The following is a 14,933-nucleotide window of genomic DNA, read 5'->3' as shown; positions in this document are numbered from 1 at the left end:
GCAATTCTAGGAGCACTTCTGTGCTCAAGCAAGCGAAGGAGGAGTCCCCGTGATGACTGGTGGGAGAAAACAGCCTTAAAAGTTTGGTCTCTTTTCCCTTGACACCAACAAAGAGCTTCTGTCACCTAAACACCTACTCCCTGAAAACAAAGGGGACAAAAAGCCCTTCTGCTATAGTCTATCCCTGGAATAAAGGTTGCTGAGATGGGGCAAACGCCAGCTCATTTGATGTCTGGCCTTACTTCCTTTCCCTCTACTGTAGAGAACCACTTACAGAGGGTGAGATTAAGCTGCTCTAGTTCTAACAGTGACCTAGATTTCCAACACGGCTGAGACCCACAGAAAATAAAAGCCATCAGCCTAAGCTAGCAAAACTCCTCTCCATAGAGGAGATACTTCAGATGCTAATAAGCATTACCTAGTAGCTCTATGATAATAAGAAATGTGGAGCCCTTATGTGGAGAAGATTTTCTGACTGGTACAAAACCTGGAACCACAAAAAGTTTAAAGAAAAGCAAAGTCATAAAATCCAAAGGCAATTGCTAAACAAAAGAAGATAATTGATCCTCACCTCAAATACAAAGAGATTATATAAATAACTCCTACAAACCAGGAGTCCTGTTTTGTTAAAAGATCTCAAGTAGCCAGGGTTGGCCTAGAAATCACTACATATATGAAGATGATTCTGATTTTCCTGTCTTCACCTTCTGAGTGCTGGGATTACAAAGTTGTACTGTTATCTTTATGTGATGGCAACCAAGGCTTTGGGGATGTTGGGTGTGCATAGTATCACTTGAGCTACAGGCCCTGTATTTGCTTCTTTTTTTGAAGACAGGCTCTCATATAACATATGCTGGTCTTGAACTCCTGATCCTCCTACTTTAATCAACTGAAAGATGTGATTACAGGCCTGAGCCATTATACCTAGGCCCAGTTATCACTAAGTCTTTTAAGGTCAACAATTCAAAAGAAAACGAGTCAAAAGAATACGAAAGTAGATCCTAGAAATACTAATGTCCTTTGAAAACATGAAAAGGTGAGCCAGGCACAGTAGCACATGCCTATAATTCTAATAATGGAAAGATAGTAGCAGCTAGAGTTCAAGGTCAGATCTAGCTACATAGTGAGTTTGAGGACTGTCTGGGCTATATGAGATCCAGTCTCAAAAACCAAAGAATAAGGACTAGAGAGATTGCAAAGGTTAAGAGCACCAATCTGTCTTGCAGAGGACTTAGGTTTGATTCATAGCACCCATGCTGTGGCATATAGATCAGGTTCTAGTGGATCCATGTGCACCACATACACATGATACATAGAAGCAAAAACACCGATGAAATAAAAATAAGGAAATCTTAAAAGCAGAAAGACAAAAAAGGTGACATTTTCTATCTTAGATCCTCTTTTCTTGCTATTATAAGGACTTTCAGAATTTTTAAAGTAATGTTTTGAAATTCATTGCTTTGTACCCTTGCTCAGTAGTTGCTGTTAGTACTGGATGTCAGTACTACAGCAACAGAGAGAGAACCGTAGGATAAACTAAACCTTTACTCCACTTACAATCCTTGATGCACCCCATTTTGACTTTCTGCAAAGGAACTTAAGACTTGCAAATTCAAGGCCAACACACAAGTGATGAGCTATATTTTGAGCACCTAACTCCACTTTAAAATAAAATGTACTATGGATGTGAAGATAACACAGTAGGTAAAGCAGGTATATGGAGACCTGCGTTTGGTCACTAGAATCCATAGGGAAATGCCTATTTGCAATTCCAGTGCTGGGGAAGTAGTGACCAGCCAGGTAGTCTATAGTCCAATGGTGAGCTTCAGGGCAACGAGACCTTGTTTCAAAGGAGGTGGACGATATTCCTGAGGATGGCACCTAAGGTTGTTCTCAGGCCTCCAGCCTCCACACAAATATTTCATATGGATCTGCACACACACTAACAGGCATAAAAGGTGTCAGATTTGTTTCTTGTTCATGTTTTAAGCCTCATAAGACATTAGAATTTTTGTTATGTTAATAAAATATGGCTTAGGATAGTTTATAATTTTTATGCCTTTTTGTTGTAGAAATTCCAAAGCCTCCTCCTGTTACATCTTATCTTTTGGGAGATTTTCTGTTAGCTGTCTCTACAGGTCTGTCCATTAGATAACAAATGTTCTTATTTATCCTTGAAGTAAACTTAAGAATTTGTCTCTTCTATTCTGGATAGCTTTGCCGTCACTGTTAACCATTGTCACCCATTTTCTGTTAGCATTCAGAAAACACTTGTTATTGTATTATATGTCCTTTGGCTTTTGTCAGAAATACACTGTCACTCATTCCCTGAAAGACAGTGGAGTGCCCAGTCCCCCCCTTTTTTTTTCTTTTTTCTTTCTTTCTTTTTTTTTTTTTTTATTTTGGTTTTTCGAGACAGGGTTTCTCTGTGGCTTTGGAGCCTGTGCTGGGATTAAAGGCGTGCGCCACCATCGCCCAGCGCCCAGTCCCCTTCTGCTTCAAGATTTTTATCTTTCTTTTTGTAAATGTTCCTGCTAACTAGAAAAAAAAAGTTTAGCTATGAATTATTTATTTGGAATTCTCAGTTAAGTTCCTTAAATTTTTTTGTTTTTGCTTTTCTTGACAGGGTTTCTCTGTGTAATAACCCTGGCTGCACTGTAGCCCAGGCTGGCCTCAAACTAAACTGCCTCTGCCTCCTTAGTGCTGGGATAAAAGGTAGATGCAACCACACATGGCTTAGTTTCTTGACTCTTTATGCTACTATCCTTTGCCAAATCTAGCACATTTGGTGATGATTTCGTGAAACAGTCATTGAGTTTCACACCCTCTTTCTGCTCTAGACTCTGAGGGTAGCAGCGATCAATGCCCAGGTTTTTTCATTATTAAGCCTTGCCCTTCCGAGAATCTGCTATTCTTTTCCAGTCATTCTTCACTATTATTCACATGATTGAACTGAATAATTTCTACTCATTTTGCCAAATTCACTGATAACCCTTAAGGATGGAACCCAGCACCAGTGTTCTACTGCTGAGCTATATACATCCATCCCTACCTTTGATTTGCTGACTGCACCCCATTTTTACTGTTTTAAATTTTTAAACATATATATTTATCTCTATGATGTATATGTGTGTTTTGTCTGCTTGTAAGTCTGCACACCAGAAGAGGGCATCTGAGCCCACGGGAAAACACTTATAGACAGTTATGAGCCACCATGTGAGTGCTGGGAATTTAACTCAGAACCCCTGGAAGAGCAGCCAGTGCTCTTAACCATTAAATCATCTCTCCAGCCCCTTGTTTTAATTTCTTCTTTCTTTCTCTTAGCGAGAAAAGGTTTCAATTCTGTAGGGCAGGTTGTCTTTGAACTCACTATTTCAGCAGGAAAACCTGGAATATGTGGTCTCCTGAGTCCTGGGATTACAAATGTGTACTGCCATGCTGACAAAATTTTATAAGATGTACAATTAACATTTGGTCATTTTTTAATAACTTTTGAGATTTTTTTAATTTTCCTTTTTCTTTTTTTTCTTTTGTCTTTTTTTTTTCTTTCTGAAGCTGAGGACCGAACCCAGGGCCTTGTGCTCGCTAGGCAAGCACTCTACCACTGAGCTAAATCCCCAACCCCTCCTTTTTCTTTTTAAATTTTATTTAAAACCATTTTCAGGACCTGGAGAGATGGCTCAGAGGTTAAGAGCACTGGCTGCTCTTCAACCATCTGTAATGAGATCTGATTCTCTCTTTTAGTGTACAGGCAGAACACTGTATACATAATAAATAAATATTAAAAAATCTTTAGGGAGGCTGGGCGGTGGTGGCACAGGCCTTTAATACCAGCACTCTGGAGGCAGAGGCAGACAGATCTCTGAGTTCAAGGCCAGCCTGGTCTACAAGAGCTAGTTCCAGGGCAAGCACCAAAACTACAGAGAAACCCTGTCTCGAAAAACAACAACAACAACAACAACAAAAAACCCAAAAACCTTAGGGGCCTGAAAAATGGCTTAATAGATAAAATCATATGCCCTGAAACCCAACAACCTGAGTACAATCCCCAGGAACATCTGATGGAAGGAGAGAATGGAGTCCTTCAAGTTGTCCTGTGGTTACCACATGATGCTCACAACTGCCCAAATGCTCAAATCCCCAAGTAAATAAATGTAGTAAAGTGGCTCTGAAAATACTTTACGACTTTTCTTTTTGGTGCACACTGTGGGATGAGAGTGCTAGCTCATGCACGCCACTGTGTGCCTGGAGGGAGGTCAGGTGACAACCTACGGGTACTGGTTCTCTCCTTCCACCTTGTGTGTGCCAGGGACAGAGCTCAGGTTGTTAGCAATGTCTTTATTTACTAAGTAAGACATCTCATTGGGCTTTGTTTTGTTTTTTTAAGAAAACTTGTAACTGTGTTAAAACAACTTTTTGATGTCTGCTTTAAAATTCTAATACTGTATTGGAGCAGGCAATCACTCTCCTATATTTAGCATGTAGGTTCTGGCTAAGTTCAAGTGGAATTTAGTATTTAGAGCCCTAGCAATAAATTCTGACCTGCTGTGTCCTTTCGGCCCTACTGAGGCTCTCAATCCACATTGCTATTGCTTGAAGAACTGAAAGCAATTCCTTGGGTTACTGAACATTCCTAGTACTAGGTAGGAGCTAAGTAACAATGTACTCCCTCCTGGGAACAAGAAAGCAGCTCCTGGACTGTTCTCTGGCATGCGGGGTGGGCTGCTGTTCTATTTGGTCTTGTTCTGCTGCTGGGAAGGAGGTAGGAAAAACCCTCAAAACTGGCCTCTGGGTAGAAAGGACTGTCAGACAAGTAGCTCATAGATATCCATAACACGATTACTTGGTGATGACAGGGGATGGGTGGGCCTCCCTGCAACTGCTACCCACTGTGAATGGGTCAGGTCAACAGCTGCTTCTGCTGAGAATGCAACCATGTGTCAGAACCTCTACCATCACAGGCAGATTGCCCAATTCTGGGTATATGGAGGAAAACAGGGTTTCAACTAGGATTTTACTAGACTTTCTTTCTTCTTATCAAAAACAAACACCCAATTTATTTTGCGTGTATATGATAGGGGGTACCAAGGTGTACATATGGAGGTCAGGTGACCATTTTAGGTGTCTGCCTCACTGTCTCATCAGCCCTTTCTAGTCCTTCTGTGAGACTGAACCTGTCTATTTCATTCTCTTCTCCTTCTTACTACTACTATCGCCGAGCTTGCTAGAATTCTAGGTGCAGGCCTCTCCGGGGATACAGAAGAAATAAAGAAACATCACTGGGAACCCACTGCACTATTCCATAGAAACTGAGATTCACAATAGAACTGTTTTACTACGAAAGTTTGATTTTCTGTAACACAGGATGGCCTTAAATTTGCCATCCCCCTGCCTCAGACTCCTGAGTCACTAAACTTCCTGCATCAATCATCATGGTGGAAATACAATTGTTTAACCTCTTCCAGTTCACCCCACCTACTATGAACAGGGCAATATCCTGATGTAAACGACTTTGGGCTGGGCTGTTTGCTGTCCAATGGCAGGGAACACAGTAGTTAGCAATCAAGACATTTTTCAGTACTTAGAAGACTTGAAGATATCCATTTCTAAGTATTTTCCCCATTTCCCCCCCCCCTAGATGACAACAAAATAATTCTCAGACAGGCAGAAAAGGAGCTTATGTACTGGGAACAACAGAGAATCCCTAGCGATACACATTAGCTACAGCCTGAATGTACGCATCCTTGAGTTGGTTTCCAGAGTCTTCTATGCCCTAAATATAAATAGTCTTTAAAATGAACAAGGCCATCTTGGTTTTGAACTACTTTCTCCTTCCCACTGCTTCTCTCTTTGCTAGGCAATCATTCTGAACTAATAGAAATCCTCCTGCCTCAGTCTCTCAAGTGCTGGGATTAGAGGTATGCACCTCCACACCCAGTACTGGCCTCAAGCCTTTGTTTACATGGGTTCCTTTATCTGCAACTTTTTACCTCTGAACTGTCAGCAATTCTATTTTTAAAAACCCAGGATTAAATGTCTTCCCCTAAAAAACGTTTCATGAGTCACAATCCCACCAAGCCCTTGACTAGGTGGTTTAGTTGCTTAAGGACAGTGACAATTTCTGGTGCCCAGACAGTGATTGACAAACGGTAGGCATATTAACCAATTACCCTTCAAAGCTTAGGGCCAGGATTCAGACATTCATAGGTGAAGGAGTTAGTGCATTTGTCAGTCATTTAGAATGGTTTTTCCTGCCAACATGAACTTTATTAGTGGGAACTATAAAGCTTGTTCTAAAACTAACAAAATTTTTACAAGTCACTATCCTGCCCGGCTTGGAAGAGGATTACAGTCAGTGTCACATACTGAATTCAATAGTTTTGGTAATTTACGAAGCCATGCCTAGTATGTATGTGCCTGAAACTTAATCTCTTCTACCAAAAGGAGGAGGAAAAAAAAGGGTGGGGGGACACAATTGAAAGGGGAAAGGAATCAAGTCTTCACTCACTACCAACTAGAAGGTCTACAGTACTAACTCTCCATGACATGGCCGTCATGGGTTTCTGGGGCTCAAATGACAGATGAGAGGATCTTTTCGACCAGGACTTTCTAAGTCCTGTTATTGCTACAAGTTTGCAAAAGCCCAGGACACCTGGATTCTTATAATTCTGTATATAAGAGACCACAGAAGAAACACAAGCTTTTCTGCCTAGTCCATTTAAAATAAAGACAAAAAACTTGCTAATGTCCTGAGATGGTTCCTCAGATAAAAGTGCTTGTCACACAAGTCTGACAAACCTAGAGTTCAATCCCATAAACTCAAGTAAAGATGGAAAGACTGGATTCTGCCCAAAAGTCATGATACATGCCCACCCCAATTATTTTAAAGATCTCATGAAAATGTATTCAAGAGAATATTGAGAATGGGTCCTAGGAAAAGTGCTTACTTAAACAAAAACACGTCTTTTAAGTTCCCATTAACATCCTTGTGAACCAAGGTCCTTTGTGGTCAAACTAAATCCAGGAAAAAGCCAGCGTTTTTTTTAGACCACCAACAATGCCAGCAGTGGGGGTGGAAGGAAAGAAAAGGCACTGAAGAGAGCACAGAAGGCCGGCACAAAGAGCCAGGCAGCTCAGCCTCTTACTGGGTCACAAGTCTCTCCTCTCCTCAATTTCCTTTCTTCTTCTTCCTATAAACCCTCAAAATACATGCACAAAGAGAAAACTAGAAGCATGATACAGTCAAACATAAAGGACAGGGGGAGAATATTAAAACAGTCAGGTATAAAATGTCCCTTTTTAACTTTAACAAAAAGTAAAACATCCTCCAAAGCAGAAGGGAAAACAGCTTCCACCCAAACTGTGCAACTTAAAGGAGGTTAGTACTGATGAACCCACTGTGAATCTAAACAAAGTGATAGGTTTTTTTCAAACAAGTAAATCAATCAATGGCAGTGGGACGATCTGAGCTCAAGAATCATCTGGTTCAAACCAACAGGATCAGAGGGGTGGGAAGATGGGGGATGGGATAGGGAGGGTAGTGTGATGTTAAGCAGTTCTAGTTTTTAAATGTCCACCACTCCTGCCCCCAACCCATTGCCAACCTAGCCAGTCCACATCCAGTCAGACATTCGGACTGACACAGCCAGATTCACTTTGTTCTCTTTTGCCTCACTCCCAGCAAGCGTCCAACAAGGGAATTAAGCTTTCCCCCAGGCAATCCCACCAGGAGTAATGAGCTGCTGATGCTCCTGTCAGTAACCTATCGCTTTGGCTCCTTCCTCACTGTCTGCTTGTTCCCAGTGGAGGCAGAATTTAGAAACATACCATCACGTGGGGTCTCTTCGCACAGCAACAATGGAGTGCTCTGGGTTGCAGTGACCTCAATTTCTTTCTTCCCTGACAGAGCTGTCTGTCCTGGCTGTTTCTCACTTCCCTGGCAGATGACGGAACATGAATCAACTCTTGCCTCACTAGTATCTTCCTGCTCTCTTTCCTTGCTGCTTCCTTCAGGAATCTGTTCCAGCTTACTGGGGAGATAGACCCCAGTATTGTCCGGTTCCTTCTTCCCAGAGCTGCTGTTGTCCTGGCTGAGGATCAGTTCTTCTCTCTTCTTGGCCACTGGTTCCTCGGAGGTTAAATGAGTGGGTACCTCTGAATCAGGCAAGCGGGGCAGTTCCCCAGTACTCAGCCTGCAACTAGCTGACTGCTCCTCAGCCACAGTCATGGAGCGCCTCATGGCAGGCACTCCCAGTTTCCTGGGCACAGGGCTTGGCATTGGGCTGCTGATGGGAGGAAGCACACCAGAAGGAAGCTCCTCTCGGAAAGGTAGCTCAGGGTACTTGTCAGCAAGGTTCACAGCCGGGGGCACTGAGAGGTGGTAACACTCAGACAGGGCTCTACGCATTGCTTTTTTCTGCTGGGGGGCTTGGTCAAGCATAGGTCCCTCCTCTGTAGAACTCAATTTCTCCAACTCCTTATTCTGGCCTGGGCCGTAAAAGCCTGCATTCAAATTATCCTGAGTGAATTCCACCGTAGTGACTGGTGGACTGCTGGCGGGCAAACGCTCAATAATGGGGGCGGGGTGGGTAATAGCTACCGGCAGCGAGGACTGATTGTTAGGCTGCTCGGAGGTATCGTTCATCACCCCAATTGCTGGGCAGCTGGAGATAAAGCCATTCTCCTCTTTTCCTGTAGTTGCAGCCCTTGAGACCTGAGGGCTCTGAGTCACGGAGTGAAAGTTGGGGTTCCAAGCACTGGTTTCCTGCTCCTTACTGTACTGAGCGAGGGTATCAGCAGCCCCAGGAAAATTCAGATCTGGCTGGCTTTTGGTGTCTAGTCCATTCTTCCCCGCCACCTTCCCCTGAACTATAGAGGCTTTGTCTTGCCCATCCGTGAGTCCCAGAGGGAACTCAGCTGTCTTCTGGTGTGCTAAGCCCTCTGAGGGATGGCAGGTTTCTGAAATCACATACCTGCTCTCAAGGTGACCGGAGGTGGCTTGATACGCCTTGTTAGGCTCTTCGATGTTGAGTTCTTTGTCTAGCTTCCCCTCAAAATAGCAGAGCTTATTATTCTGCTCCAGGAAGCTGGTATTCTTCACAAGCGCTTCTTTCAGCTGCCCATCCATGCCGACATTCAGCCCGATTTCATTCAGTTTACCCTCTGTCCTCTGCCATTCAAATCCAGTCTGACTGATTTCTTTGGGGGAGTCCATTCTGTACTCTAAAGGCTTGCCTTTGGAGCGCTGGTCTCACGCAGCAGTGAGAGAGGCTGGCTGCTTGTCTGGGAGCAACATCGTCTATTCCACTGCTCCCCCACTCACTCAGAGCTCTCACACCACCCACGTTCACACGGAGTTTGCAGTGACATCACAGCAAGCTCCAAGGACTCATGGTAAGCTCTGTATTCCTCGCAATCCCCTTTTTCCTCACGCAGTTGAGTGCTAAATGTACTTACCAGGTGTGAAAAGGAAGAATGAACAAAAAGAAAAAGAATGCCACTGTTTGTTAATCTGTAAATATAATTTCCTGCTAGCTAGCACTCTGTTTAGCCCTATAATTTAAAATATGGTATGGTGCCAATCCAGGCACTGAGGATAGTAATTATTGCAGTTTTCACTGATATAGATACACGTGTACCCACACATCCACTTAGCTGATTCTATGCCTAGCAGTTAAATGCACCCACTCAAAAAACTGTTTTAAAAGTAAGCAAGGCTCATTTGCTGATCCTCAGCTATAAGCCCTGAAGAATAACTCCAGGGAATTGCTCAGATTTGCACCTTAATGTGAAATTGAGACAGAACGTGGGTGGATTTGCTGTCACAGCAGCTGATCCAATTCTTTCCAGAACTACTTGTGGTTGTGAGAAGATGCCTTTCCTCTCAGCTCACTGGCCCGCTCCCATTTCCCTTCACTCTATTCATTTAATGTATGTGCACTCACCACAGAAGTCAGCACTCACCACAGAAGTCAAAGATTAACTTTCAGGAGATGGTTCCCTTCAGCCATGTGGGTTCTAGGGATCAAATTCCAATGATAAGGCTTTTTCAAAACTGTCAGCCAAACTGTCTCTAATTTGGTTTCTTTATAAAATTCAAAAGCTGACTTGGGTAGGATTTCCAAAGACCCATGAGTTCTAGGGGTGCCCGTACTGGGAGTTGAATGAAGGGCTTAAAGACATTAGTATGCCAGGCTTGGGGGTGCACAACTTTAACCCTAGTACTGAGGAGGCAGATGCAAATAAATCAGTGGGACTCTGAGGCCAGCCTGGGTTACAAAAATGAAACCCTCTCACAAAAACACCAGTGCACAAGGCTTTTGGACACGCATTCCAATAACAAAACACTAAGTGCAAATGCATATCACACTTGTGCTTTCATTCTCTTTCTACTACTTGGTTCCTTGCATAAGCTGGGTGCTCCCTCCTGTACCTATCCTGCACTTCCTAGGGACTGACTATGCAAACACTCTAGACAAAAACTACTACTTCCTACTGCTTGTTCCCCACTGCTCCCATTTAGTGCAGGCAGAGCTTCCTTTGTAGCTTACAAACCATATATTTAGGGCTGAGTGATCACACAACAAAATTTCTAGACTGGGAGAGACCACTTTATACTATAAAACTGTTGTATAGTGCATTGCTTGGAGCAAAACTGATTTTGTTGTCTGGCTTATAATTCACTTCCTGTCCTAACACATGATTCTGTGAAAAAGTCCATCACAATCCTAAAGAAGGACTTTCCTAAGAGTAAAAATGATGACGGCAGTGGTGGTGGTTTGTGTATTATCCCTGTGGTTCTAAGGATTCAGGCAGCTGAAGTTGGGAGACCAGCCTAGAACTTAAAACTCTGCTTCAATTCAAAAGAAAACAAAAAACCCATTCTACCTTTGAGAGCAAAGATGAGCGATGTACAGCATTTCTCAAGTCCCTGTGCATCCCTTATATGCAAGCTTGATACGCTGAATTCTGTGGTTCCTCTTGTCTCTGGGCTACCAGTGTCACAGAACTCAGAGCCTATGAGGATTTTAAACTTGAGGTTCTAGGGACCAGTACATCCAATAGCCCTGTTGCCCCATGACAGGGAGGTAGCAGCATGTCTGAACACAGTGGCCATGAGTTGGCTACTAGATGCCGATAGAAAAAAGTGGCATGGAAACTTGCTCCTGAATCCCAATTATTTTTACTTTTATCCTGTTTACCTAGGCTTTCCCAACTAGTACAAAAGGAGGGGGGAGGGCACATAATGGCTATCACGCATTTAAAACTTAATTTCAATGTTGTATTAATGGAAAGAGGATAAAACAGCTAACTCTCAAAACCCAACTGCCTAAAAAAAAATATCCCATTTGCCGAATCCAAAATATACAATAAAGACAGTTCTGTAAGGACACTGAAATGTGTATACAGGATGCTGAACAGCTCCTATAACCTGTTCCCCTCATTTTACAGAAAGAGTGTCCAAAAGGGGGTAAAAAGTATTTTGCCCACAACCAAAAGGTGAAAATATAATGGGAAACCTGAGGCCTCATTTCTGAGCACCACCTTCCTATACCACTGACTAAGAGTTCACGTTATTTACTGGATGACATACTTTTTGAAAAAGTCCCGTCAACTTGGTACTAGTATCAAACAGAGGGTCCTGCATATGCCAGGCAAATGTTCTTCCACTTAGACAAATCCCCACCCAAATTCTTTTTAAAAAAATTATCTGTGCATTGATATATATGAATATGCCTGGAGGGTAAAGGAAAATAGCACATCATTTGGAGAACACCAACTACCTCTTTTGAGATGGGCTCTCACTGGATGGAAGGTTACCAGTTAGGTTAGACCAGTTGAGCAGTGACGGAGCTCCAATATCCTCCTGCTTCTGCCTCCATAACACTGAAATTACAGGCCTATCCCATCTTGCTAATCTTTCTACAGTCTACAGGTTCTGGGGATCAAATTCAGGACTTTATGCATTCAAGGCAAACACTTTCTGAGTGAGCTACCTCCCTATTTCTTCCTTTTAAAGTTTATTATTTATTTACTACCTAGCTTCCCTCCAGGCTTACACAAGGTCTTACTACACAGTCCTGGCTGGTCTGCAGGCTGGCCTAGAACTCACAGAATTGGCCTGCTCCTACCTCCAGAATGTTAGGATTAAAAATATGTGCCACCATACCTGCCCAACTTACTTACTTGTAAAACAGGGTATTACTGCACAGCCCATATTGGCTGGTAATAAGTATCTTCAAGTTTTCCAAATACTGGAGTTAACCATATTCATCACCATGGTCAGGTCTGGCTCTCTATTTTTAATATTTCCTTTACTAGCAAAGAAAAATAGTTTAATATTTTTTTGAAACAGGGACTCATTAGCATAAGATGGCCTCAAACATTAGTCCTTTAGCATTTCACAAAACTCTTTTCCTTCCTGTAGACTTATGAACTACATGGTAATCTTTTCCTGAGTGCTCCTAGGGAGGGAAGGAGACATACCACACCTGCCATGTGGGTGACCAGGACAGAGGTAGATGAATAATAAAACAGTTTCTATAAAAGTGCTGTGGAAGTAGAGGTGTGCTATAGAGACAGACACTTTGCATCACTATGGATCTTGGTTTATTGATACAAACTTAAGGTCAATTTTATTATATGTATATTTCTGCTCTTAAGGTATGGTGTTTGTGCAGTTCATTTTAAAATGTAATAAATAATTAAGAAATACAGTTAATAGATGGCCATCTATAATAGTCAAGCTGGTAGTCTCGTTAGTTAGGTTTTCTAGATGTATAGAGACATATTTCAGATGGATAGGTATCCTTCAAACCTTTCAAAGACTTAACAGAATATGGCATTTAAAATGTTTAAAGAACTTAGGACTTTTCATGACAATGAGACAAATCTGCTCCTGGCAGCACCAATCTACTTCAAGAAGATGATAGGCATCGAAGAGACTCCTTATAGAGTTTATCAGCCATTTGGGCAAGAAATGGCTCTTGCCTGGACTACTTGATGGTATGCTACACAACCTGGACATACAGGACCCACAGAAAAATGATTGAACTGGCCTAAAAGTGAGACAGTCCTTCAGGGTTCCTGCTACATAAAAGAGTGTGCCAGACACAAAAGAAAGTGAATGACAAACTGCCAATCTAAGCAGAACTGTCTCTGAAATGGCCTGCTTCATGGAAAAGTCTGCAGGATACTATGGGCCTGTAGGCAAAAGATGGATGCCCCAATGTTACAAAAGAACTTTGGGGGGCTGGAGAGATGGCTCAGAGCTTAAGAGCACTGGCTGCTCTTCCAAAGGTCCTGAGTTAAATTCCCGGCAACCACATGGTGGCTCACAACCATCTGTAATGAGATCTGGTGCCCTCTTCTGGCCTGCAGGCATACACACAGACAGAATATTGTATACATAATAAATAAATAAATAAATAAATATTAAAAAAAAGAATAAAAAAAAAAGAACTTTGGGTGACTGTCCAGTTGCTAACAATGCACTTCCTGTTTACTTAGAAAATATTATGTCCTTCTGGGGTCTTTGATGGAATTGAAGAAGAGATAGTGATAGTTTTCCTTAGTTATAAATATTGTAACTGCAATTCTTGCTTGATACCTGTTTTTTATATGTACTCTTACTATGTTAAAGTTAAAACCTTTCTTTTTATTTGGACAGAAAAGGGGGAATGGTATGGGAAGTCTTTCTGTATATGTGTTGTTTTATTGGTTAATGAATAAAGCTGCTTTGGCCCAAGACAGGGCAAAGCCAGCCTGGTCCACATAGTCAGTTCCAGGATAGCCAGAGCTATGTAGTGAAACTGTGTCTCAAAACAATAAAGGAAATCAGTGAGAGGATAGGTAGACTGCAATGTTTCTATATCATTTGATCTGACCTCCACTATCATTAAAATAGCCTTAAATTATTCTCAATTAGGCACATATATTTTTTTTTCCAGCATTGGGATTTAAACCTAGGGCCTCAAACATACAGCTCAGTCCAAAAACTTGTGATGTGGAATACCATTTGGATATATACAATTTCAGGCTTCTATTTTCAGTCTGATAAAAATACATTTTCTGTGTCTGGTCACAAGGTATTTTCTATGACTCTTTGGTCAGATATACAATGTCATGGCAAGCCACCAAGGGAGTTGGTACAGCCAGATGTACTGGCAGATGTTTCTGTATTTGGTGCCTGGAGTTGATATTTAACCTGTTCAGGGCCTTAGATTTTTGTATGTTCCATGATTGGTTGGTTTCTTTGCATTCTCATTAGTTACCAAGGCAACACTATATTCCAGATTGACCAACTGTTCTGTTATTTTCTCCAGGAAACCAACCTAATAAATTATCATTACAAAGAATTACTCTCAAAAGCTGGCATAATTTCTTTTTTCATCACCATTACCAATAGTACTCCTTACTAATATAAGCCAAGGTTTACAGTTATAAACGTTTTTCTTATTTGGCTATAATAATAGATACACATTCAAAACCATATTTTGCTGAATTTTAGGAACATATCTTAGTACATCTTCAACTCAAGAACATCATGGTTCTCCCTGATTAACATTAAAAAGTTAAGAAGTGAACAGACAGAATGAAAAAATCCAAAGTTAGTAATCTGATTTATATAAACTCAAAGCACTAAGATGATGTAAACGAAAACTCTGCAAAGAAGGAATGTCCTTCTTTTAAGCAAAGTTCTGACCGTCTCATGACGTCTACCCCCCCCGCCTCCCCCCCAAAAAAAAGAAAGAAAAAAAAGAAAAAGAAAAAAAAATGACCCAACTAAAATCCAACACAACTCTATCCACTAATTACTTCCAGGGTAACTTATGATACTCTATGGAGGAAGCACACAGGACTCCCTTGAGTTGTTAGGAATTTATCTTCTTAGAGATTTCACTGGCTCCCCAATGACTTCTCTGGCAACCACG

The 14,933-nt window shown here is 41.8% G+C and overlaps 2 protein-coding genes across 6 annotated transcripts in view; both read right to left on the bottom strand.

Annotated features, from left to right (window-relative positions):
- Map4 (microtubule associated protein 4) overlaps positions 1 to 14,933 on the bottom strand; it is a 129,636-nt gene that overhangs the window by 21,695 nt on the left and 93,008 nt on the right. The window lies entirely within an intron of this gene.
- Positions 2,812 to 14,691, bottom strand: LOC126499778 (uncharacterized). Its single transcript, XM_050139119.1, is given in 1 exon segment — positions 2,812 to 14,691. A coding segment is annotated over 1 exon segment (1,533 nt). The 5' UTR covers positions 9,296 to 14,691; the 3' UTR covers positions 2,812 to 7,762.

Source organism: Alexandromys fortis, unplaced genomic scaffold, assembly GCF_014885135.2.
Source record: "Alexandromys fortis isolate MF-2015 unplaced genomic scaffold, M_Fortis_MF-2015_v1.1 scaffold_36, whole genome shotgun sequence".
Classification (NCBI taxonomy): Eukaryota; Metazoa; Chordata; class Mammalia; order Rodentia; family Cricetidae; genus Alexandromys; species Alexandromys fortis.
This window is presented reverse-complemented; position numbering and strand designations above follow the sequence as displayed.